Source organism: Brienomyrus brachyistius, unplaced genomic scaffold (genome assembly GCF_023856365.1).
Source record: "Brienomyrus brachyistius isolate T26 unplaced genomic scaffold, BBRACH_0.4 scaffold42, whole genome shotgun sequence".
Classification (NCBI taxonomy): Eukaryota; Metazoa; Chordata; class Actinopteri; order Osteoglossiformes; family Mormyridae; genus Brienomyrus; species Brienomyrus brachyistius.
Window position 1 is genome coordinate 1,943,223 of NW_026042317.1, and position 27,041 is coordinate 1,970,263.

Genomic DNA, 27,041 nt, shown 5'->3' on the forward strand with positions numbered 1-27,041 from the left:
TAAAATGAAAGACAATGTATGCCGCACAGTGTTGTGTATATTTTTGTTATATTTTCCTAAGTGTTTTGTCGAAATTAAATGATGAGAGACTTGAACTATATTTAAGAGGTCTGACATTTCTGAACACCAATACATATTATTTATATTTGTAGATTCAGCTGAGAACAGAGGAGATTAAAGCACAGACTCACTTACTTTTTAGAGATCATGGGAGATAGTTCCTTCCCTGTTTGGCTCTTTTATTCAGTCTATTCTTAACCCAAGTGGACATCAACAAGTAGTGGAGGCTCTCCAGATATTAGGTGTTGAAGACCTTGAAGATATGAAGTATATACAATCAGGGACGGATTATGGGTTGTGTGGGCCCCTGGGCAAAACGTTCGCGAGCCCCCCCACCACCAGCACCACCACCACAACCACCACAACTATAGGGTCAGGGGCCCTGGTAGGCAGAGGATCAAAGAATGTAGGCCCTCTAAAATAGGCAAACGAAAATACATTGTTGATAAGCGTTGCAAATTGTTTTGGGCTGGGGCCCCACGGGCCCCCTGCACCCCAAGGGCCCCTGGGCAGCGGCCCCGCTTGCCCAGTCCATAATCCGTCCCTGCATACAATTAATGGATCTTCTTGGTGCCCTGAGGCCAGTTGAAGCAAGGAAGCTCATTGGTCGCATTACACCATGTAAGTACACCAATTTTTACCTGTCAGACTTTGCAGAGATGTTTGTACTTATTTCTAAACTGATTACCTTGACTTGTTTTGTTAAATTCCAGGGAATTCAGATAGAGCAATGAAGAACACTGAAGGAGCACTCAGTGACACTGGACTGGACAGCACCAGAGGCGGTTTCAGGGGTCCACAAAGCCCCTTAAGTGACCAATGCTCCTATGGTATGTTACATAAGTGTTTACTGCTGGTGTAGCATATTTGTTTTTAAATATTGGAATATTAACTGCATATTTCAGAGAGTAAAATCAACACTGTGAGTTTGAAGTGAAAACAGTTGGGCACACGAGTCCACTGTTATCTTGTGTTCGCCATAGAACAAAAGACAAAAATGTATTTATAAGTTTTATGTTTTTTTTTCCCACAATAGATGTGTTATCTAGATTAACCCAGAAAGGGGCTCCAAGGTGGAGAAAAGACCAAAAAGTCAAGCAGTGAATCCGAATATTCTGTCTCTTATTTCAAGAATAGCTGACATTGAGTGGAGGAAGCAGCATAAGTTGCACTCAACATCACATGGTTCATCTCAGAACATTGGGGTTATGTATGTACTGTAAGGATGCACTGAGAATGTCATCCTAAACATTTATATGATGATTTACACTGTGTTTTGTCCCAGAGTAACTCTGCTGTCAAAACTCCTGTGTGTTCTCCTGTTTCAATGCTTCAGATAAGACCCTATCCTGGGCTGCATCCAAGCAGATCCACACCACCTTCACAGTGCCCACCCTTTACAGCTGGAGAAATCATTTTATTTCAACCAGTTCCTGTGATTAACTTACACAACCTGTCAGAGGTCAAAGAAAGATTAGCTTTCAAAACAGGAAGATGAAGTTTACAAAGTATCCAAATTCAAAAAAGAAGATAGAAGTAACCCATCAAACTACATGCAAGTTTACCTTGCATTACTAGAAAAGTAATGGAAGCTATAATCTGACCCAAAATGCTAGGCTACTCTTGGTGTGTATGTTGATCCTGCCATGTCCCACTCTCACAAGCGTGGGTAAGCAATTGAAAAGGCCAGTAGGATGTTGGGTTACATCTAGGTGTGTGGAGTTTAGGTCAAGGGAGGTGATTTTTAGATTATACATTTCTTTGGTAAGAGCCCACCTAGAATATTGTGTGCAGGTTTGGTCACCTTACCTTAAAAAGGACATTGCTGGCTTTGAAAGGGTTCAACGTAGGGCTACAAGAATGATTCCTGGTCTTAGAGGAATGTCTTATGAGGAGAAGTTAGCTGAGCTGAATCTATTCAGCCTTGAGCAAAGGAGACATGATCCAGGTATGTAAGATTCTAATAGGTTTATTTATTTTCCATTACTGCAATATGTCACAAATGATTATATAACAGAACAGATGAAATTCTACCTACATCTCACTTTCTCCCAGGGATTCACTATCCCAGTGAAATTCAATACAGTCAATATCTACTGAGATGCTTGATATATTTTCTTTTTCATTGCATTTTTGATGGACACAGAGGACATAATTTGGCTGAGACAATATTTGCTTGAAATTTTAATTTTATAATAAATACAGTTTAAATACAGTCTTAAAAATCCATAATTGTCATGACAGCGAAAAAGACTGCAGGTCATTACAGAAGCCCAGGGTGATGTTTTCGTCTATGGAGGTCTTTGCTGGCTGTCGCGACCAGTATCTCTGTCTAGGCCAGTTGTGGGTCTCATATCCAGGCAGGCAGAATGGGTCCTTATGCCTGTTGGACTCCCTGTGTTCCTGGGTAACAGGTTCCCTCCAAGATGACAGGTTAGACAGAACTGGGGCTTCTTCCTCCCTGTCATTTACGTTCTGGACCACATGTTGAGGCTGAGGCTGCACACTGAGATGAATTCGCATCCTCAAAACCAGTTTATTTTGCTGGCCTGTTGCACAGAAACATTTCTCTTTATTGTACATTGTAATATGATTACAGCAACTATTCTGCTGTTATTCAATCAGTGAGAATCATTTTCATAGTGCCGACCAGTTTTTTAAACTCCAATTAACATCAGACTGTCTCCAACTCATGTTAAGAAAAGCTCTGAAATACACACATTTGAATACTGGCTGCTGATGATGTTCCACCCCAACATCCACATCTCCAGTGCTGGTGCCAGCCTGGACAGAGGGAGGTGTTGTGGGTGAAGACCCTTCATCTCCCCAATCAATCACCTCATCCCACTTATTCGAAGCTGCCCAGTACTTGTCATCCATCCAACAAAGGGAAGGGTGAGTGCACTTGATCTTCTGAACATTATAACTGATATTTTTTGTATCTTATCATTTCACATAATGTCAAACGTTTAAATACAGTTTTGGATGTTCTTAGAAATCCATATTGCTCCCCCTCATGAGAGAGTAAAAGACTGCAGGGCATTACAAAGGCCCAGGATGGTGTTTTCGTTTATAGACATCTTCATTGGCTGCCACAACCAGTATTTCTGTCCGGACCAGCGGTGGGTCTCATACTCAGGCACAGAGAATGGGTCCTTACACTCTGTGGGTCCCTTCTTCCCTGAGCAACTGGCTCCCTCCAAGCTGATGGTGTAGCTGTTGCCAGAAAATTGGTGGCTTATGCATATATTTAATATTTGTATTTCGTCCAGTAAATGTATTTTGTTTCATTTTGTTTCCAACATGTCATTATTTGCAATATTATTTGTAAAAGGTTTAATTTAGAGTGTTTCTGGTAACAGTGACTCCTACTGTTCAGCGGAAAGAGCCACATTTGTGTGATCAAATGACCAAGCATAATGAGCAACAGAAAGGAGGCGAGGTTAGCTAGCAGATTGCAAAAATAGCTAAGAAAAGAAAATAAAAAAGCATTGAAAGACAGAGATGTTATAATGCAGTAATGTCTCCTAATTCTGGTCAGAAGGAGCAATAGTATGATACTGCTTTGCTTTTTCTTGTTTTTATATGTATGTTTGTGATTTTGTGCTGCATTAAACGCAGTAGAAACATGCAGATCATTGACTTAAGACCCACAAATGATTAATGTATGGGTAATGGCGAAAGAATTTTCTAAAAATGGAGTTGTCATGGTAATATTCTTTTATTTCAGTTTTTCATAGTATTTGATTTGTCACAAGCTGATGGTGGTGCAGTGGTTAGCACTGTTGCCTCACACCTCTGGGACCCGGGTTCGAGTCTCCGCTTGGGTTGGGTTTGCATGTTCTCCTCATGTCGTCGTGGGGTTTCCTCCGGGTACTCTGGTTTCCCGCCACAGTCTAACAACATGCTGAGGCTAATTGGACTTGCTAAATTGCCCATAGGAGTGTGTGAGTGTACCCTGTGATGGGCTGGCCCCCCTTCCAAAGTAGGCTCCAGACCCCCCGCGACCCAGTCAGATAAGCGGTTTGGAAAATGGATGGATGGATGAAATTTACAGCAATTCAATGTTTTATTACATTTTTTCTGGCCCCTGCTGCCTGAATTTCTCAGAATTTTTTTCAGAAATTCAGATTTTTTTTTTTAACTGTATATTTCGCAGGATGTTCCTCAACAGATTGGTTCTGTGGACTGTGGGGGCGTGGTACACGGGAGGAGCGGACGAGCGTCCAAGACGATTGTAAGACAGACCACCTTGAATTGTTGGAGGTAACACTTGTGATACAGAGAATGTATTGAAGTATTCCCCCCTCCCCTCCCTTTTATCAGTATGCACTCTGCATGGCCTTGGTGTGTCTTGAGTATTACAAAATGCACCATGAACTGTCTATATTATATATCTATATTATATTTTTATTTAGGCCATAATATGTGATCTTGATCTGTGGTTTTGCAGTGAGTTGGAGGGATTTGACAAAAACATCCTTTTAGAAATGCGTGAGGAAGTAAGTTCTTTTCTTTTTGACAAGTAGTGTATCTGTCAGGTTTGCGATGCAACAGAGAAATTATTATTTTTTTGTTTAATCATTGCATGCTATATAAATTATTATAAATAATAGCTTATTCTCCTTGTGATGTGTGTGTGCCTTAAAGTATTGAATAGAAGTAAAAGCACCTACAGTTTCCTCAGTAATGTATTTCATGAACTGATATTTTCCCAACAAAACCCATGTTTGCATTTAAGCCTCTGTCATGGTTTGTACATAATATTTGCAACAATTATGAAAATTTTGCAGAATATGTACTACAAGCCTCTCCAGTTGCAGCCACACCCATATCCAAACTCACATATAAGGTATATTTGTTTATGTGTGTTTCCAAGGTACCAGCATTCCTACAGAACCATGTTGCATAATATATCCACATATAGGGAATTTCAGTGTGAGTCCTGATGCATTATGCATACTGCTTTCAAATCTGTGATCAAAACACTGACTGCAAAAAACATGGAGACCATAACGTCTCTAAAAGGTGAAAACTCTACATGTCAAGCGCCCCCTACTGGCTGGCTGCAGTACCATTATTAGCACCACCCATCCCCATGTGTTTCAGTGTTTCAGATTTTCCACATCACTTTCATATCTTACCATCTGTACAATAACAAAACATTTCTTCTCAATGTATTATTAGTTATGTAATTAATGTCATCTAAAGATGAATGTCATTAATATTATTATTAGAATTAATTTGCATATTTTGAAAATCTATACTTTTCTTCAACACAACTTGCAGCTTCTATCCCAAGCACAATCCACATTTAAAAGCTTATTGACCCAATGATTCTGGTATCACTTACTTTTCAGTAATTTCAAGTAAACATTATCTGTGCTGTATTTGTATGATGAAACCAATCCTTGAGCCCAATATAAAATAACTGAAATAAATACACAGTCATTCAAACTTCAGCACTTTTTAATTTTGTTTTGTATTTCAATAAAAGCTGCAACATCAAATCTGGCCAGTTCTGATCTGCCTGCCATTTTTGCCTAAAAAATAAATGCTGGTGTTATCAAAAACTATGTCATATAGCTATATTCCAGATTTATACTACGGGACCGTTGAATGCTTGAATCTGATTGGCTGACGAACGTTCTGAGGTGTGCAATTATTTTCAGATAACCGCACGGCGAACGTAGTTCCAGGCAGCTCTCTTGACCGCATTACAGTTCCATATCACTTCGCATAGTTAACTGTAATAACGGAAATTAGCATACAGTACCTATACAGCACACAGGACTAACAAAAACAACAACATGACAGACGATTTTCCGAAAGTAAATTTTAATATTTACGGTGAATATGAAACTTTCAACAACTGGTCTGCAGCAGTATTAGTTAGCCTAGTGTACCAACTTAAAGGCTACACATGACATTTCTCGCTAGCGAGGTAATAACAGCGCTGCATCTTAAAGCAGACTTACAGTTTAGAGACGGTGCTTCAGAACACTGTTGAGGGACACACAGAGGTAGCCTAATTCATACAAGCTCTCTGTTTCTCTTTCTCTGTCTCTCTCGCTCTCTTTCTAATAACTTCATTATTAACTGTATTATTCTGCTATCAACGGCTCAAGCCTCCATTGCCAGCTTTAAAAAGACGTTGTGGAACTAGCAAAAGAGTCGTTGGATGAGATGCGGAAGAAATAATCCTACTCACAATAGCGATTTAAGTAGAAAAACCGGACGAATCCCTTGAAATATATCATCTGATCGATGTCTTGAGGTGTGGCAACCGTAGTATAAGCGGAATAATTGACTCCGGACCGTTGAATTATTAGAAAATAATGCACACCCGAGGTGTCACGGCGACTCCGCTTCGCGTCGTGGCCGCATTACCACCTCGGGTGTGCATTATTTTCTAATAATTCAACGGCCCGTCGTTAATTATTCCTTACTTATACTACGGGACCGTTGAATGCTTGAATCTGATTGGCTGACGAACGTTCTGAGGTGTGCAATTATTTTCAGATAAACGCACGGCGAACGTAGTTCCAGGTAGCTCTCTTGACCGCATTACAGTTCCATATCACTTCGCATAGTTAACTGTAATAACAGAAATTAGCATACAGTACCTATACAGCACACAGGACTAACAAAAACAACAACATTACAGACGATTTTCCGAAAGTAAATTTTAATATTTACGGTGAATATGAAACTTTCAACAACTGGGCTGCAGCAGTATTAGTTAGCCTAGTGTACCAACTTAAAGGCTACACATGACATTTCTCACTAGCGAGGTAATAACAGCGCTGCATCTTAAAGCAGACTTACAGTTTAGAGACGGTGCTTCAGAACACTGTTGAGGGACACACAGAGGTAGCCTAATTCATACAAGCTCTCTCTCTCTCTGTTTCTCTTTCTCTGTCTCTCTCGCTCTCTTTCTAATAACTTCATTATTAACTGTATTATTCTGCTATCAACGGCTCAAGCCTCCATTGCCAGCTTTAAAAAGACGTTGTGGAACTAGCAAAAGAGTCGTTGGATGAGATGCGGAAGAAATAATCCTACTCACAATAGCGATTTAAGTAGAAAAACCGGACGAATCCCTTGAAATATATCATCTGATCGATGTCTTGAGGTGTGGCAACCGTAGTATAAGCGGAATAATTGACTCCGGACCGTTGAATTATTAGAAAATAATGCACACCCGAGGTGTAACGGCCACTCCGCTTCGCGTCGTGGCCGCATTACCACCTCGGGTGTGCATTATTTTCTAATAATTCAACGGCCCGTCGTCAATTATTCCTTACTTATTACAGCCAAACTCATCTGGGAGCTCTCATTACATTTGGGGAAGATGGTGGCGCAGGAGGTAGTGCTATCATTTAGCAACCAGAGAGTTGCAGGTTCGAGCCCTGGTTTCTCCTCACCCCATAAAAAGTGTCCTTCAGCATAATGCTGAACCCCAAATTGCTCCTGGCGTGCAGGTTGGCGCCTTGCATGGCAGCCTCCGCCACCAGTGTGTGGATGGGTGAGTGTGAGGCATGAATTGCAAAGCGCTTTCAGTTCTCATAAAAGTAGAAAAGCACATTTACCATGTGTGTTTTGGATTTGGATTGTATTGGTGTGTAGTCAATCGCTCATGTACACATGCTCAATCGCAAATCGCAAATAACATTTTCACAAGAATTTGGGAGATTGAAATGCTAATTCTATGTGGGTGTACTCAGTGGGAAAGGTGTGTATGTAGGGCATGTCCCCCCCCCCCCCTCCTTCGTGGTATTAGATATTCTGTTTCTCCCCCTGTGTGTTAAGTAGTGGGTTTGCTTTTGCATGTTTAATAAAAGATTGTACTACACTGCTTGTCCTGGCGTATTGCCTGTGGTTTGGGGGGAGGTTAATCTGTGTGTGTGACCATGAGTGACGCGACATGTGTGCTACAGTATACATCCAGTATGTAACTGTATAAAGTAAAACTCACTGTGTAATATAAAATGTAAATGGATACTGTAATATGAAGCATTGCAGTAAGAGGACAATATTACAGTACAGGGCACATTGTTGGATTACATACCTGCTGGCTCTGTGAAATGTTTGAGTGGTTGAGGACATGGTTGTTTTCCCATCATTCGGCCGACCAGCCTCAGCCATTGTAAGGCCATGATTGAGGACCTAAATATATATATACAGAACTGTGCAAAAGTCTTAGGCAGGCAAAGAAAATGATGTTTAGATTATCCTCGTGTTGGTGTAAAACTATGATATGATGCCTGTCAAAGTGTGTCAGCTTCACCATTTCAGAACCTCTGCTAAAATCATCCCAGTATTTGCAGCGACCGTCCAGTGCAGCCATGCATTTTTAGACTTGGCCACTAGCAGACCTCATACAGCTAGTCAATCTCTCACTGACTTTTAAACCAATATATTTAATTATTTAATTGAGCTGTTGGTGAAATTTAACAAAATCGTGGAACGGCTGATGTGCCCCTGAAGACAAGTTTGGGAACTGAAGCGGTGTTCATCTAGCCATCCAACTAGATATCAGTAACTTTTTAGAAAACAGAAGAAATTATTACTAGTTTTTATTGTGTTACTCTTAATTTGCACACATTCTAATATTAAATTGTATTTTTTGTTCTAAGCCAAAGTGCACTTGCTACCCAGATAAACAGCTTTAAACATTTCTTTGGACTGCCTAAGACTTTTGCACAGTACTGTACTGTATATGGTAATGCTAAATTTATAACTCCTATCAGTGTTGTGTTTATGGGAAATATGCTAAATTTGCTGATGCAGTCTTCTCAGTTGCCCCTTTGTCCGCCTTACTTACTGTTGCTATGCCTGCTATGTGCTCACTCTGCGTGCCTTAATTATATTATGGGGTTTTATTATTAATTTATTCATTATCATTGTTATTTTTTCAACCTCTGTGTGGCCATAATATTTTGGGTTTTATAGTTACAGTCATGTGAATTAATCTATTTTCTCTGTTTTACCATGAAGTATAAGGTGTGACGGGGATGATTTTGTGGACATTGGAGAGCAAGATGTTTACCTTTTGTTCCCCAAAAACCTCAGACTGAGGAAATCCCTAATTTCCATTTTAAAACTAAAGGCAAGTAAACTGTCTGTTTGATAGCAAGCTCTGTGTTTTTTGTGGTTTCACAGACATACTGCTGTCAGGTCATGGTTACAGAATATATCATATTTAGTTTCATGATCTTTCCCTCAATCAGTCTGGAGTGGAAGCAGAAGACTTCCTAAAAAATAAGCAGGGAAATCAGCGGCAACACCTGAACAAAAGAGATTCAGTGTAAGTATCACACAGTCCTGGAAATAGAAACTAAAGTGGACAGAGCTGTTAAAACACAGACAGCGCAGGTGGAAGTAGAATCAGCAGAATAAGTGGTTCTCACATCAGAAATACTGCTACCATTCATTCTGCTCATTCTATGTCCACCTGCACTCCTCTGTATTCTAACGTTTTTGTTACAAAACTAATATCTTTCTTTTTTCTACACGTCTCCACCAGGCTGTTGTAAGATCATCCCTGGGTGCATCAAAAATGTGTACCACTGCCTGCAAGGGAGCGGAAATTGACTGGAACCCTGTCATAAGCAAAATCTGTACCTCATAAAATTGTTTAAAATCAATATTTCTAATCAAATAGTTTAATTTCTCTATTTTACTTTTTTACCACTTAAAGCACAATGAGGGCTTAAAATTTCAATTCACAAGGTAAAACACCAAATAAAGTGTTTTAACAGAATATTTAATGTAATTTCAAGGTCACAGCAGAGTTGCCCTGCAGCCTCGTCGGCAAAGAGCAGGAAATTCTGAAAAAAGCCTTAAAAATGCTCGGAAACAGGAGGGAGGACCTCCGAAGGTCAGGAAAGGTAATACATACTGTACATAGGGAACCTGCAAGCAAGTTAAAATTATTCAGTCCCTTACAATCAAATTAAATCATGAATGTAATGTCCGGAATACAGACCTAGTCAGCCAAGGCTGAATAATGTTCCTGTTCATGTTCTGCTTCACTTTCCTGGCTTCTCATGTCGTGGCAAAACTTCATTTCTATTGATTCCATTGTCTAGAAGAGAGAAGGACTTCAGCTTCACTCCAACAGTGTGTAGCTTTTCTGTATTTATACCTTATGAGTGTGTAATATATATAGTCATACATTTCATAATTTAGCTTCTAAAATATTGTGCAATCACCAGCCCAATTGATATTTTTGCCATCTTAATCCTCTCAGGATCAGTACAGTATATTTTATGTCTTTACAGACATGTAAGACTGCTGAAAAAAGGTTGGAGAACAGTGGCTCTTGGAGGTAAAATGTGTTTTTACATTTTCCCAGTCCTGCTGCATGATTCACTGTACTGCAGTGTCAGGTTTCCCATTGCTCAGCACACATAATTTGACTAAAGAACTTGATGATGTTACGATGATCAGTGTGTTTGTGAAATCAGTGTGAAATTTATTATGAACACAGTATATTAATCTGCACAATGTAGCAAAACAGTCTGAAACGTAACTGAGATACAGAGGTTATACACTGATCAGCCATAACATGTGAAGTGAATAACATTGATTATTTGGTTACAGTGGCATCTGGCTGTGGGGGGGTTATACAGGTCCTTCTCAAAACATTAGCATATTGTGAAAAAGTTCATTATTTTCTGTAATGTACTGATAAACATTAGACTTTCATATATTTTAGATTCATTACACACAACTGAAGTAGTTCAAGCCTTTTATTGTTTTAATATTGATGATTTTGGCATACAGCTCATGAAAACCCAAAATCTCAAAAAATTTGCATATTTCATCCGACCAATAAAAGAAAAGTGTTTTTAGTACCAAAAAAGTCAACCTTCAAATAATTATGTTCAGTTATGCACTCAATACTTGGTCGGGAATCCTTTTGCAGAAATGACTGCTTCAATGCGGCGTGGCATGGAGGCAATCAGCCTGTGGCACTGCTGAGGTGTTATGGAGGCCCAGGATGCTTCGATTGCGGCCTTAAGCTCATCCAGAGTGTTGGGTCTTGCGTCTCTCAACTTTCTCTTCACAATATCCCACAGATTCTCTATGGGGTTCAGGTCAGGAGAGTTGGCAGGCTAATTGAGCACAGTAATACCATGGTCAGTAAACCATTTACCAGTGGTTTTGGCACTGTGAGCAGGTGCCAGGTCGTGCTGAAAAATGAAATCTTCATCTCCATAAAGCTTTTCAGCAGATGAAAGTGAAGTGCTCCAAAATTTTGATTTCCGAATGACAGAAGCGCCTGACCTGGGCTACAGAGAAGCAGCACTGGACTGTTGCTCAGTGGTCCAAAATACTTTTTTCGGATGAAAGCAAATTTTGCATGTCATTCGGAAATCAAGTACCCACAGTCAGTGATGGTCTGGGGTGCCATGTCAGCTGCTGGTGTTGGTCCACTGTGTTTTATCAAGGGCAGGGTCAATGCAGCTAGCTATCAGGAGATTTTGGAGCACTTTTTTATGAGCTGTTTGCCGAAATCATCATTATTAAAACAATAAAAGGCTTGAACTACTTCAGTTGTGTGTATTGAATCTAAAATATATGAAAGTCTAATGTTTATCAGTACATTACAGAAAATAATGAACTTTTTCACAATATGCTAATTTTTTGAGAAGGACCTGTGCAGTATATAATGTTATATATCAGGCTTCCCCAATTCCAGTCCTGGAGAACCAGATTGCAAGGACCTGTCAAATACACCTACTAAACCTGGCAATTGGCTGGTGAGCTGAATAAGGTGTTTGAGTATTAAAATCTGGGTGCAGACTAGGCCTGCAGGACTGGAACTGGGGAATCGTGGGGAATTGAAAGTTACCATCACCAAAAATAACTTTTATTTTAAAGTTTCATGATGAAATTAATTTGCTCATCAGGATGTTCTGTTTGGCAAAGTATTCCAGTACTTGGGTTTTAAATTATCCATCGTAAATCTTTGTCACCAGATGCACAGTAATCATCCCGCTAAAGCAGAACTACACTGTCATCGTATTAAAGGGGTGAGTGTGCACACAGAATCGGTTGCTCCAGCATCCACAGTGTCATTCTCCCAAGTTACTATACAGCAATTAACAATCACTGACAGCTGCTAGTAATTAAATGCCTAATAACCATCATGTAGTGATTGAAAGTGATTCAGTCTCAGCCATGGCAAATGTAATCTTATGCATAGCTATTTAACAACAATAGTATTCCCAGATTGAGGTGAGTACGAGTACAATCTTTTCATAGCTATTTCCTAGCATGGAGTATGGCGTAAGAGGCAAGTTTATGCATGCAGACAATTGCATATTTCAACTGATATGGGAATGCCACTTTGGGGCCAATGACAGTCTGACCTCAGTAAAATTCCAGAAGATATTTTTCAGCCTGGATACTTCTCTCCCGTGTAGTAGTTCTCCGCTTAACAGCAACAAGAACTTAACATACATGATGGTACATAAATGTGATCTGCTGATTTCAGATCTGTAAGCATAAATTACCTTTGTTGTATTCCCTGGCCTTCAGGCTAATTGGAGTTGCTAAATTGCCCGTAGGAGTGCATGTGTGCGTGAATGGTGTGTGAGTGTGCCCTGTGATGGGCTGGCCCCCCATCCTGGGTTGTTCCCAGCCTCGTGCCCATTGCTTCCGGGATAGGCTCGGGACCCCCCGCGACCCAGTAGGATAAGCGGTTTAGAAAATGGATGGATGGATGGTATTCCCTGGCCTTCAGGGAATACTTTTGGTTTTAGCACTGTTCCCCTGTCGCTGCAGATACTTTGGCATGCAAGCCAATAACTCAAAAACCGTTCGACGAATCCTTTTCAAACTTTGTACAGGTATTGGTGAGGAACTAGAACTGATTTAATTTTGAAACAGTCCCAAAATGGAAGCAGCGCCACATAGTGATAATGAAAAAAGCAGCAGTTTTGATGCTTGACCCTGCTAAGACCATAATTCAATAACCGTTTGATGGATCTTTTTCAGTCTTTGCAGAGGCATTATAGGGGGCTGGAATGGAACTGATAAAATTTTGAGACAGCTCGCCAGCAAATATGAAATATGGCTCTCAGGAAATATGAAAGAGCTTTGTGCGTGGAGATGTGATCTTTCCACATGATTTCAAGTGAAAACATGAAAAGTCATCTTTAAAACGAAGGCTTTCGCTATTGCAAATGTCACACTATTTAAGGTCTCAGGAAGTCTAGGGGAAGCAGAAATATATAGTGCATATAGCTGTGTCTCACATAAAAAGGTTGTGCATACTCTGCTCATATTGTTCAAAATGGAGTAACACTTTGCCATGAATTTTTAATTTTAGTATGAGCCCATATAGTTAAGTCTTGACTGTTTACACATAAACGCTTAAAAAAGATATAGCTGAGGTCCTGGATTCAGTCTCCTGCATTTTCTCTCTAACCCCCTCAAAGAATTTCTTGCAGGGATTAATTCAGTATGTTTTAACAACATATAAAAAGACCAGATGAGTTAGGAGCAACACTTTACTTGAGGGGGCACAAATAATGTAGTAGTACATCCATCCATCTATTTTCCAAACCGCTTATCCTACTGGGTCGCGGGGGGTCCAGAGCCTACCCCGGAAGCAATGTGCACAAGGCAGGGAACAACCCAGGATGAGGGGCCAGCCTGTCGCAGGGCACACACACACCATTCACTCTCACACACACACCTACGGGCAATTTAGCAACTCCAGTTAGCCTCAGCATGATTTTGGACTGTGGGGGGAAACCCCACGATGACATGGGGAGAACATGCAAACCCCACACACATGTGACCCAGGCGGAGACTCGAACCCGGGTCCCAGAGGTGTGAGGCAACAGTGCTAACCAGTGCACCTGTCAGAGTTCGCTGGTTAAAGCGGGTAGTGCGCACAGGCTGACAAGCGGGCAGGAAGCAGGCAAGCAGGCGGAGTACGGGGAAAACGGGGATTTATTCGGGATCGGGACGGAGCAGACAGCACTAAGACTAACTAACATCAATGACGGACCAGAAACTAAAGCAAGTCATGGACTGAAATAGACGAGACTGGGCGAAAATAAGTGGACACAGCTGGGCAAGATCAGGGAAGCACACGTGAGTAATCAGGGGGCGTGGCACACACGAGGATCGTACGAGCCGGGTATGAGAGCACCACCATGCCGCCCCTGAAGTAGTACACTCTTACTTAATTTATTAATTAACCAGAAAGTATTAGTTATATACTGATCCCACGTTCGTTCATTCTTAATCATAACAGTTACTTTATTTGTTCATCATTTGTACTTGAGTAGTTACTGAGTTATTACTGAGTAATGTGTATTTGAACAATATAAAATATAATAATATATGTGCTATAAATCAACAAACCATTGTCCTTTCCTTTTATCCACTGCAGGGCTGCAGGAAGCAGCATACAGAGGAAATGCCTTGGGCGGGATGGTAGCCCGGATCAGGGCTCACATACTGGCTCACGTGTGGGCAATGAAGAAGTAGCACTTCACGTGTACGGGAGAAAAACAGCAGCCAGAGGAATCCTATGCAATCTCAGTGAGAATAAACTCCCCAGACCCAGGACTGGGGCAGGAATTGCAGGATTCTCCTCTAGCATTTATTTTGGCATACTGTATTTATTGCTATTATCCTTGGTACATGTTTATATTTGCCAATAATTGAAATTGAAATAAACATGATTATTATTCATCCATCCTCGTACCGCATATCCTGGAGACGAGGGCCTGGAGCTTATCCCAGGTAGCATAGGACACAATGGTATACTTTTGGATGGGATGTCAGTCCATTGCAGGGAATGCACTCACTCACACACTGTGGGCAATTTAGAGATGACAGTCTATTATTATTAGGATACCTATAGTTTTTAGTAGTTTTCACTATTATTATGCTTTTTGCCATGGGAGTCTATGGCAGCCCATAGAGCTGATTGGCAACTTTTTTGAAATTTGGCACATCGATAGAGGTCAGTTCCAACTATTCATACCAAATTTGGGTTCAATCCATCCATCACTCTAGCGCCACCCACAGGCCAAATTTCAAGAAATGTTGTTGTCTTATTCTGTTTCTTATCATTGTATGATTATGCTATTTACTTTTAAGTATTAGCATTACCTGTCTTGGTGACATCCCATAATACAGCTCTGATGACCTTATCACATATAAAACACTTTCCACGCAGCACATTATGCTTTATTATCTATTTATTATTCAAACATCAAACTTTGATGACGTCAATGTATATCCCTGACATAAATCACTGACGTGAAGCTATGGACATCATACTTAACTAGCTGACGTTTTAGTATTTTATATAGCATGATGGGTGCAGATCTAACTTAGTGTATAACTTAGTTTCGGCAGTGGTTTTGCTATATAGAGTCCATCGTCATGATCCCATAGTTAGCGGAAGCGAAAATAGTGTAATTAGGACAAGTACTGAAGAAATGTAATGTAATGTAATACCGAACAGCTTTCAAAAATGCGGTACCGCAATACCTTTTTGGCACCGGTATCCCGCGCAGCATCAGTCTGCCTGAGATATTTGATAAAGTGTGGATCTTCCTATACGTGCAGCACGAATAAATAAAAACCTCTGCTTTGTATACTTGACAAATCTGTGTGTGTCATCATACTCAAAACCGCCCCAAATAAGCCACGAAATTAACCATGAATTCTACCCTACTGTGGTACACAGCTTTGCTTCTTATGTTTCTTTCACACAAAAAGTTGCAGGTTGATGACAAAATGTGCTCGCGTCCGGACCAGTAAGTGCAACAGGGGGGCAGAACTGGGGAGGGGGGCGGGATGCGATCGTGCTCGGTTGCAGTATAAGGCAGCCGGGCCCAGTGTGGTACGCGCTTAGTCTAATTACAGGTTCTTGTGGGAAGCTTGTGTGATTTATAACCTTGGTCATGTCAGGTTTCGGGCTGGTTGCGAGCGCGATCGCACGGGCAGGAAACAGGCAGGCAGAACACGGGGAAACTGGGATTTATTAGCACTAAAACGGGACGAAGCACGAACATCGACTAACTAACATCAATGACGGACCAGGAATGAAAGACATGGACTGAAATAGACAGGACTGGGCGAAAGTAATCGGACACAGCTGGGTATAATGGGGAAGCACACGTGGATAATCAGGGGGGCATGGCACACATGAGGATCGTACGAGCTGGGCGTGACAGTTCGACATACTGATCGCTATGTATCGCGATACAACAGTTTGAAATGTTACCAAAGTGTCATTTTATAATTCCCATATTAAACAAGTTACCGTGCATAGTGCTTTGGGGAGAGACAGACTCCAAGAGTGCAGTTCATTTCACGTGTCTTTAAGTCATTGTCTGATATTATCCAGAGCTGAATGTGTGATTCATGCTTACTACTATATTCTTGCTTTGCAGTTCTTACACAATTTTTTTTCTTATTTACTTCTAAAAGTAAATAAAAAACTTATAAAACTGTCATTATTATATAACAACTATACGTATTATGATGTTATTATTTAGTTATGTTGTTGCTTGGTTACATTTGATGCCTCCGCACGTGGGAAGCTACCGGTTTGAAAGACGCGGCTTCACTTGCTTTTCTGCACCAAGATGGCAAGGTACGTTGCATTTCTGCTCCCATTTTATCGTATAACTTACCTTATTATTTAGTATCTGTCTTTGTATGTACAGTGGTACCTCAACCCACGAACAGTCCTGATCACGAATAAATCGGGTTACGAACCAGATGTTCCAAAATGTTTTGTACCGGTTGTCGAACACACAAACGTCCCGAAAAGGGTCCAATGAAAGCTCCCCAAAGAACCACCCGAAACGCGAAGAAATGTCCAGTATAATAATAATAATTAAAAAAATCATATTTTCGAAATTACTGCATTTGACTGTTACTCAGTCTTTTAATGTTGATTGTTTAGTTTTTTGGGGGGATGTTTTGTGGTTCTTTTCCGTGTTTTGGCGTCTTTCGAGCGACCAGCGTATGCTCAGTTTTAATGTTTTATTTAATTTAGCATTTGTTAGCATGTAAATGTAAATGTAAGCTCTCAGTTATATGTGCACAGTCTGTCATAATTTGATTGTACGGTAGGGGGTGTTGAGTTGTACTGCGCGTGCTCGAAGTGTATGTATGTATGTATGTATAGAGTGACCTAAAGAGAAAGACGGCGATATGTCCTAGTTCATGGTGAATAACGTGTTGTGTGAACTTATTTTTCCATTTATAAATCCTCTATTATTGTTAGTCTTCTCCCGATTTTCTTACCGCTGCACCGACAGTTCGACGTGCCAACAGCATTATTTGTTACAAGTAAGGTTATTTTAATTTAAGTCTATATTCTTGGTCGCGTTCTCCCCATGTTGTCGTGGGCTTTCCTCCGGGTACCACCTAAATTGCCCGTAGGAGTGCATGTGTGAGTGAATGGTGTGTGAGTGTGCCCTGCAATGGGCTGCCCTCCCATCCTCGATTTTTCCCTGCCTTGTGCCCATTGCTTCCGGGATAGGCAACCCAGTAGGATAAGCGGTTTGGAAAATGGATGGATGGATTCTTGGTCACAGAAAAATATAAAAAATTGAAGGAATGCAGCGTTTCTGAAGTTTAAACATATTGAACATAATACACATTTACATTATTTAAAATGGGAGAAATTGATTGATTTCACGCACTTTTCACGTCAGGAACTAAGTTCGTGAGCCGAGGTATGACTGTATATTGAAATATGTTTGTGTAAAATTCAGTATATTGTTTGGATTATATTTAAATTTTATGTGCAGGTTAGTTAGTGTCATATGCAGGGTTGCCAACCCTCACTCAAGATGTCTTGTAGTCAATCTGTTTTGTTCCATTATAAACCTAAAATTAGCTCCATCAAAAGTGTTGGGGTAGTCTGCAAACCCTCCAGACTATTTACAAGGTAGTTAGACTGTTACACATATGGAGATGAATGTGCAGACTTGTCTGGAATTGAGATTCTCACGCCAGCCAGCTGACCGAAGATAGCAGCTCTGCCTGTGCAGTAATGCAGTTGTTGATTGGGAAGGTGTGGGTCAGTGCAGAAGTGTAGTCCACATGTCAGTAGTGACTGACAGCTCCATTGCATTGCCTGTATGTTGTTTTTCCTCATTCAGAATCAGACGAATTGAGAAAGCTGTTTGCTGGAGCGACGACAGATACTGGGCAACTTGGGACAAGTGGGGAGAGGTGATTGACTGGGGAGATGAGAAAGAGCTGTGCTCCCCAGCAGAATCACCTTCTGACCAGGCTGACAGTTCCACTGAGTCACATTCCCGAAGGCGAATTGCCAAGGCAGTTAGCTGGACGGATGATGCTTATTGGGCAGCCTGGGACAAGTGGGAAGAGATCATCTGCTGGGGTGATGAAGAGGAGTGCTCCCAAGTAACTCCACCCACTAGCCAGCTTGGGAGGGATAAGGGGATAGATGTACATGGGTTGGAGGCTTTTGTGATGAATAACAGGACAATCTCCATAAAGCCTGTAGACAACCATCGAGACAGTCTGGAGATAGGAGCTGTGCTGGTAGACCTCTGCCAGTTTGATCTCGAATATTTAGATCAAAGTAAATTTGATTTTGAAATTGTACAAGTACAAATTGGAGAAGTCAAAGTGGAGGAGACTAGAGAAAAGGCTTTTGAAAAAGCATTTGAATTGGAAATTGTGGATGTGGCAGTAGAAGTTATAAACAGTGAATTCCAGCTGAATGCTATAAATTTGGATATTGTTGAAACTAAGGTGGACAAATTATTATTGGAAGAACTGATCATTGGCGATTTAGAAGCAGGCAATGTGAAGGTGTCAGCATCAAATGGCAATGTGGTGAAGGTACCCTTAAGGTACCCTTCACCACAGAGGAACAGAAGGACCAGGCAACCTTAGACCATACTCTCTGGTGGTTGACTCGTGGCAACTGGACTTGTCTCTGTAAGTTAGAAACGTTTCGCTGCTCATCCAAGCAGCTTCCTCAGACTGAGGGAGGTAGTAAGTGTCCACATGGTAAGTACCTCCTGGGTAAGTAGTCTAAGGGGGCTCGTTGAGTGAAACAAAGTGGGGGGGGGAGTTGCGGGTAGATGTAACCAGTCCCTCCTACTCCAATAGAGTGGGTCGTTAAGGGTGGTCCACCTGGTGGAGGTGTGAATTGGGTCTGTTTTTTTCCTGGGAATTATTTTTGTTTTGGCAAATGATGAGAGGGCCGCAGGTTAAATTGGAGACAGGTTGTGCCTAATGCCTCTACCTCTGTTGAGTGAGGGGTTGTGCATTTGCACATGCAAAGCTGCTTGGACGAGCGGTGAAACGTTTCTACCTTTCAGAGAGGTACAATGTCTTTGGATGTCTTTTGTCTTGTGCAGTCTGGGAGTTGACTGAATGCTGGGGTGGGGGTAGCTTTTCCTTTGTAGTGGGGTCCGGTGGGGCGCCTTGGGCTCTGTGGGGCCCGGTGGTGCTGCTGCCTTGGGCCCCGGTCTGGATGGGCCTGGGCCCCCCTCCCTGGATGGATTTCGGGGAACGGGGAGTGCTTATGGGGGTCAGCGGGGGAGCTGGCTCCGGGGGGGGGAGGTATTTTGCCCCCCCCCATTCCTTTCCTCCCCATCCCTAAATGCTTCCCTCCTCCCGCTCCATCACACCACCACACATGTAGGGCTTTGAGGTGTAGGTGCGTTGCTGGGATGCAGGGTAGGTATTCCTCCTCTGTCCCCTCGCGACCACCTGTACCTCATTCATACACTACAACGTAGACACTCTCATTACTTACTCTCTCATGACACATACATTTAGGGCGTTGGGGATGGGCACACAGAATGGCATCCAGAGGGCGGTCTGTTCATTCAGCCTTACCTCTGGTGCCAGGGCCCACATCTCAATTTTAATCACACATAGACATTGAGGGCTCTGGGGAGAGGCCGAGCTAACACCAGCTGTTGGTCGGCAGGGGGTGGTTAGTGCCATGCCCTTCACCTGTTTTAAAAGCACTTTAGAACAACACACACCAACACCACATCTGAGCGGGCGAAGGGGGGCATGGGGTCTTTTCACACCCCCGTTCCCTGTTCGCCATTTGGGGCTGAGAGGAACAGCTGGTCGGGGTCTGGGCTGGTGGGCTTCTCGGCTACTGCGGGGTCCGGGGTGATCTTCTGGTCTCCTCGCCAGAGGAAAAATAGGGGTCCACATAGAGTATACATGAGGAGTGAGAGTATGTGTACAGCGTTCATTTCTGTGTGTCTAAATGTTGGGTGAATGTGTAAATATTTGTTTATGTCTGCATGAGGGTGGGAACGTATGCTTGTATATGTGTGTGCCTGTTTGTCTATACACACGTGTCAGGTTGGGTCCTAGACTCCACCTGAAATAACATCTCGGGCACAATAAAGTGGTCCTCCGCAGAGGGGGGGTGGTGGAGGGAAAAAAAAAAAAAAAAAAAGCTTGTGACCCACCGACCGATTTCTTATTTGATTACTGTTGTTCCTTGTCTTGTTTTTGACCCCTCGTGGTCTGCTTTTGTTTTTATTAGTGTCTCAGGTGTTTTTCCCCTTTCCTCCTTTGAATCCCTGAGTGAGTCGTCCACTCTCTGTTTCTGCTTGCTCCATGACACGCTGTCGCTCTCAATCCGCCCTGGACCTGTGACAGTATTTCTGTTTTTGCTTTTGTTTGGACGTACTGAGTTTAGGATACCTAGCTTAGAAGGAATAGTTTAGCCTGTCATGTGTAACGTTGTTAAATGCGCTGATATCAGTGTTATGTCACAGTACCAGAAACTTAAAATGGTACATTTTGTTTTCTTTTTGTTTTCTTGCAATTACTACATACAAATGTTTAATGTTTTGCTGACATCTAATTAGAAAATAAATGCATTTATGCTTTAAATTATCTTTTTGTTGTCTTCAATCATTTCAACAGGTGAAAATGACCTGAAATCAATGAGTTTGAACACTGGACACTACATTCCGTGTTTGTGTATAAAGTCATGTTTAGCGTACATGCGAGTTCATTCGTATCCTTTTCCCCAGAGACAAAAAGTAGGCTAGGCTAATGGGAAAAAAACACACAAATATATAGACCTAATGTCAGTGTTTTGTAATATCTGAGACCAAATTAAACTTAATCTGTGTATTTAATGGATTTATGTGCTATTGCTACTGGTTTAATTGGTAAATAGGCCTTTTTCCAAGCAATTGAATATTTAAATGGGAATGTTTTACGTTATTGATTTAGCTTTAATGAAGTACCAAGTTTGATATCAATCCATGTCTAATGTGACATATTCAGGACATGCAAAGTCTATACACATAGGCACAGACTATGGCTGGGATTCGTGTGGCCTACCCTGCAGATGGGAGGCCAACACTGCATGGTATATATTCTTTAAATTTATTTAATATTAATAATTAATAATATTAATAATATGAATATCCATCCATTGGCTGTAGCACTTATCCTATTCAAGGTCAAAGCCAGAAGCTATGGATGCAAGACTGGGACAACAGGAGCTGACCCTGACAGGAAGCTCATCTCATAATGATATTCCCCACACCGTGCTGCTACTTGCAGAGCTTTGCTGGGGTAGGTGGTGTGGCTATCATACCAGCCGGCGACGCATCCAGTTAGGATGCTCTTGATGACACAGTTATAAAGTGTCCTGAGGATAAGGGGACTTGTGCCACACCTTTTAGCTCGTCAGAGGTAGAAGGGCCGCTGCTATGCATTTAAATTTTTCCCAATATGATAAATGTAGCATGGAAAAAGTAACCATATCAGTTTACATGGGCTTCTACAGGGTGTTAAGTATCCATCCATCCATTTTCTGAAGCCACTTAATTCCAACTGGGGTTGCCTGGGGACTGGAACCTATCCCAAGAACACTGGGCACAAGTGGGAACCAACCCTGGGGAATCACCAACACACCACAGGGTGCACACACAACTACAGGACCAATTTAGACTCACCATTCAACCCCTCTTGAATGCTTTTGGACCGTGGGAGGAAACTACAGCGCCTGGTGAAAACTCAGACAAACAGAGGGAGAGCGTGCAAACTCCACGCAGAAAGGACTTGGGATTGAACACAGGACCTTCTTGCTGTAAGGCAGCAGGGCAAACCACTGCGCCACCATGCTGCCCCCGTGTTAAGTATGATAAGTAATATGACAAATGTCATAGCTTAGCTATAGATATGCATAAAATGTACGGAAAGACGATATAAATATCTTGTTACTGGTTCATAATCATAGTGAGAATATCTTATTGTTATGCAAACGTAAGTGCTTCCTTTGTTTCTGATTTGTGTCTTCAGGATCTCCAGGGCAGCTTGTGGACAAACAGGAGGTGACGCCTATGAAAGGAGACACTGTCAGTATTCAGTGTCACTATACTGACATTTACATTGACATGATGTGGTGTAGGATGGGCAGGGGCTCCTGTGTAGAGAATTCTGGGAGTTTGGATGGGAGGCCTGTGGAGCTCAGTGATGAAAGAGTTAATAAAGTGCTCAGCGTCACAATGAGGCGACTGGAGAGGAAGGACACGGGCTGGTACCTGTGTGTGGCAGAAAACCTGCAGACACTCCTTCCTATTAAAGTCAATGCACAACCACACACAGCACTGAATGTAAGTAATTAGTTACAATATGTGAGTCGTTTATACTCTATTACAAATAAATAAAGGCTAAATGGATCCCAAATCTTTCCCTCGTGAAGGAAGTTTTTCAGGAAGAATCTGTTTGGGGGAGGGGGCGTGCACTGTACTCACTGGGGTATTACCAACAAGCACCAGGGTGAACAAAATACTCAGCCAAAGTCAGAGCAAAGCTAAAAAGAATGAAATTAAGCAGCTTTAGCTGACTTTAGCGGACATTCTTATAATAAACTCATTTCTTACGGGTATTATACTTGATACATGAAGTATGTTAACACCCCTTGGACTAGATTTGTGATCTTTCATTCCTCTGAATCCTTTGGTCATCCCGATTCAAATTCATCCATTGCCGTTAATTTCCTTATTGGATTTTCTGTCATTCTGAATTTTTCAAAAAACCTACTTATTTTGCGCAGGCCAAAAATTTGTCCAATCTTCTACTTTGTAATTTGGCACCCTGTCAGAGGCCCATCCAAAATACTGGCTCACCAAATTTGGGTTTAATCCATTCATTCCTGTAGCAACACCATCAGGTCAAATTTCAAGATATGTTTCTGCATGTAAATTCTGAATTCTTAAGCCTGGGATTATGATCTTTGGTGTGTTTAAAGCCATGGCTTGTCTAACTTCGATTGCACTCATTAATTAAGTCTGTCATATTGTCATTTTGAATTTTTCTGAAAAAAAAGTTCTTTGGAAACCTAGGCTGTTGATCAAATCATCATCAAATTTGGGGTGCATCATCTAGAAGGGATTGTGACCAAAAGTTACTAAAAGTCAGATGCTATGGCCACTATCATCCAATGAATTTGATGACAAAGCCACTGAACAGGATGTGTGGCCATATCTCAACAAAACTTTGATTGGATAAAATTGATTTGGTGACTGGACTTGGGGCCCAATTCTGAGGAATAAGAACAAAAATAGTGTCATTCCACCACTAGGTGGTGTTGCAATAAGTAAACATGCCTTGTGGCTAATAACTGTTGAATGGATTGACCTGGGGGGGGGGCGGCATGGTGGTGCAGTGGTCAGCACTGTTGCCTCACACCTCTGGGACCCGGGTTCGAGTCTCCACCTGGGTTACGTGTGTGTGGAGTTTGCATGTTCTCCCCATGTCGTCGTGGGGTTTCCTCCAGGTACTCCGGTTTCCTCCCACAGTCCAAATACGTGCTGAGCCTAATTGGACTTGCTAAATTGCCCGTAGGTGTGCGTGTGAGCGTGAATGGTGTGTGAGTGTGCCCTGCTATGGGCTGGCCCCCCATCCTGGGTTGTTCCCTGCCTCGTGCCCATTGCTTCCAGGATAGGCCCCGGACCCCCCGCGACCCAGTGGGATAAGCGGTATAGAAAATGAATGGATGGATAGTCTTAGTACCCAGCCTCATAAGTGAAACCTGAGGGACTTTTGACTTGCAAAGCGATTTGTCCATCACATTCAAATGATTTTGATGGTGATGCCGCCAATCACTGTGTGTTAACATATCTCAGCAATTCTTTGGTCGTTTGAGGCCAAACTTGGTATTTTTACTTGGGGCCACACCTTTGGGGAGTGCATCAAATTCTGTGTCATTTAACCACTGGGGTGGGACACGTTTCATTGACCTACAATATTTTTTCAAATACATTTTGATGTATTGGCCTTTCAAAAGTGGTTGCTATGACTGGGGATTGTCAGGATTTGTCAGTGTTTTTTGGAGCCTTTTGATCACCTTCATATCTATTCATAGACATCGTTTTTAAATGTGCAACAACATGGATTATTTGTGACTGTGAAAGTCATGACAGCCAGCTGATCAGCAGATTTATTTGCAAAGCCTTCACTACATAAAGTTCGTACCTCAATTCTTTTCATCTTTCCCAGCTAACGGCCTCCAGATTCTACCAGTAGTACAGAAGTACAGAGTAGCACTTGGTCACATTTTAAAGTGCAGTTCAGTCTTTAAAAAATCAACTAGCTAAAGTGTGATTTTGATGATGTTACCACATGTTATATAAGGGAAAAAAATGCAAAACAAGTGACACTATATATGTATAAATGCAAAATGTTATGTGCTCAGAGCCAGGCTTGTTTAAAAAACTGATTTTAAACATGAATTTCCCAAGTTACCCAAAATGAATTAATAACAAATGTCACTTGGTGGGAAAAATTGTGTTTTACTGAATTGTAACAGAGGTAGTGAAGAGTATGAAAAGCACTTCAACTGTACATGGAAAGCAGAACACCACAAACATACAATTCACACACTGTTATCAGAGCTTCATTTTCTCTGAAGTAGAGTTCATGACATTTGGAGACAATTAACAGCTACACAACAAAGACAAATGACCCATACGAGTATAACAGCATAGGAATGGTATTCCTAAGTAAAGTCCAACTTCACAATTAAGCTGCATCTGTATTGATAAAACAGACAAACTTTATTACTTCAATGATGCATTGTTCAGCTTTATTTGCTCTTCTTGACAAAAAACGAATGTCCTTTATTTTACTGTGGGAGAAATAAGCACAGTAGTATGATACATATATTTTAAAAAAAATGACACAAACAAAAACATCAGTCCAGTTCCTGAAAATCTGATTTAGAAAAATACACCCCACAATTATGATTACATTTTTTATATACAGTATATAATGCTATATATCAGGGTTCCCCAATTCCAGTCCTGGAGAACCAGTTTGCAAGGACCTGTCAAATACGCCTACTAAACCTGGCAATTGGCTAGTGAGCTGAATAAGGTGTTTGAGTATTAAAATCTGGGTGCAGACTAGGCCTGCAGGACTGGAACTGGGGAATCGTGGGGAACTGAAAGTTACCATCACCAAAAATAACTTTTATTTTAAAGTTTCATAATGAAATTAATTTGCTCATCAGGATATTCTGTTTGGCAAAGTATTCCAGTACTTGGGTTTTAAATTATCCATCGTAAATCTTTGTCACCAGATGCACAGTAATCATCCCGCTAAAGCAGAACTACACTGTCATCGTATTAAAGGGGTGAGTGTGCACACAGAATCGGTTGCTCCAGCATCCACAGTGTCATTCTCCCAAGTTACTATACAGCAATTAACAATCACTGACAGCCGCTAGTAATTAAATGCCTAATAACCATCATGTAGTGATTGAAAGTGATTCAGTCTCAGCCATGGCAAATGTAATCTTATGCATAGCTATTTAACAACAATAGTATTCCCAGATTGAGGTGAGTACGAGTACAATCTTTTCATAGCTATTTCCTAGCATGGAGTATGGCGTAAGAGGCAAGTTTATGCATGCAGACAATTGCATATTTCAACTGATATGGGAATGCCACTTTGGGGCCAATGACATGCTGACCTCAGTAAAATTCCAGAAGATATTTTTCAGCCTGGATACTTCTCTCCCGTGTAGTAGTTCTCCGCTAAACAGCAACAAGAACTTAACATACATGATGGCACATAAATGTGATCTGCTGATTTCAGATCTGTAAGCATAAATTACCTTTGTTGTATTCCCTGGCCTTCAGGCTAATTGGAGTTGCTAAATTAGGAGTGTATGTGTGCATGAACGATGAGTGAGTGTGCCCTGTGATGGGCTGGCCCCCCATCCTGGGTTGTTCCCAGCCTCGTGCCCATTGCTTCCGGGATAGGCTCCGGACCCCCCGCGACCCAGTAGGATAAGCGGTAGGATAAGTCACATATGTATCATCATAGTCAGTCTTACAGTATGACTAATTGTATAATGTGGTGTATTTCTAAGGAAACTGGTCCACCTGTAGTGAGCAGCAGGGAGAGTAGCAGTGAAAGTGACAACAATGAAGAACAGTGTAGTAGTGGAGATATTCTGCATATTATAAATAAGCCAAACCAGCCTAACACCAAATCCATCCCTGTTCAAACATTATCCAATAGGGTCCTCCATTTTCAGGAAAGGTGGTACAAAGAATATCCATGGCTTCATTATAGCCCCACAGTTAAGGGAATTCTCTGATTTCACTGTGTGAAAATATATACCATACAGAAAAGTACTATGTCAAAAAAGGCAGACCCTGCATTCTGCTCAAAGGGGTTCACTGGAAATATGCTCTTGAAAGATTTGAACGCCATCAAAATACTAAATCCCATCATCATGCAGTCACAGTTAGTTGTCAAGAAGCAGTCCCAATAAATACACAACTCTCAACTGCCTGGTCAAAACAACAGGAAAATGCCAGACACTGCTTACGAATTATTGTAGGTGCAGTACAGTATCTTACTAGGCAGGGTTTGGCACTGCGTGGTCATGACAAAGACGATGGTAACCTATTTCAATATTTAAAATATAAAGC

General features: G+C 41.5%; 2 protein-coding genes and 1 long non-coding RNA gene across 5 annotated transcripts in view; 2 read left to right on the forward strand and 1 right to left on the reverse strand.

The window, feature by feature from the left end:
• LOC125722753 (protein NLRC5-like) overlaps positions 1-27,041 on the reverse strand; it is a 519,818-nt gene that overhangs the window by 121,745 nt on the left and 371,032 nt on the right. The gene's annotated exons all lie outside the window — the stretch shown is intronic.
• Positions 9,921-27,041, forward strand: part of LOC125722800 (uncharacterized) — a 70,161-nt gene continuing 53,040 nt past the window's right edge. Inside the window, exons 1-5 of one of the 3 annotated variants that reach the window (XR_007386608.1) lie at positions 9,921-9,953; positions 10,155-10,185; positions 10,347-10,393; positions 12,051-12,104; positions 14,480-14,725. This is a non-coding gene — a long non-coding RNA (uncharacterized LOC125722800). Of the gene's footprint in view, positions 9,954-10,154; positions 10,186-10,346; positions 10,394-12,050; positions 12,105-14,479; positions 14,726-25,678; positions 25,733-27,041 lie in introns of those variants that run through there. The other 2 variants (XR_007386609.1, XR_007386610.1) reach the window with 2 other exon arrangements.
• LOC125722780 (uncharacterized) overlaps positions 16,219-27,041 on the forward strand; it is a 68,403-nt gene continuing 57,580 nt past the window's right edge. Inside the window, exons 1-2 of the mRNA XM_048998983.1 lie at positions 16,219-16,702; positions 18,225-19,089. Coding sequence (XP_048854940.1) covers positions 16,695-16,702; positions 18,225-18,990 — 774 coding nt within the window. The 5' untranslated portion in view covers positions 16,219-16,694 and the 3' untranslated portion in view covers positions 18,991-19,089. The remainder of the gene's footprint in view (positions 16,703-18,224; positions 19,090-27,041) is intronic.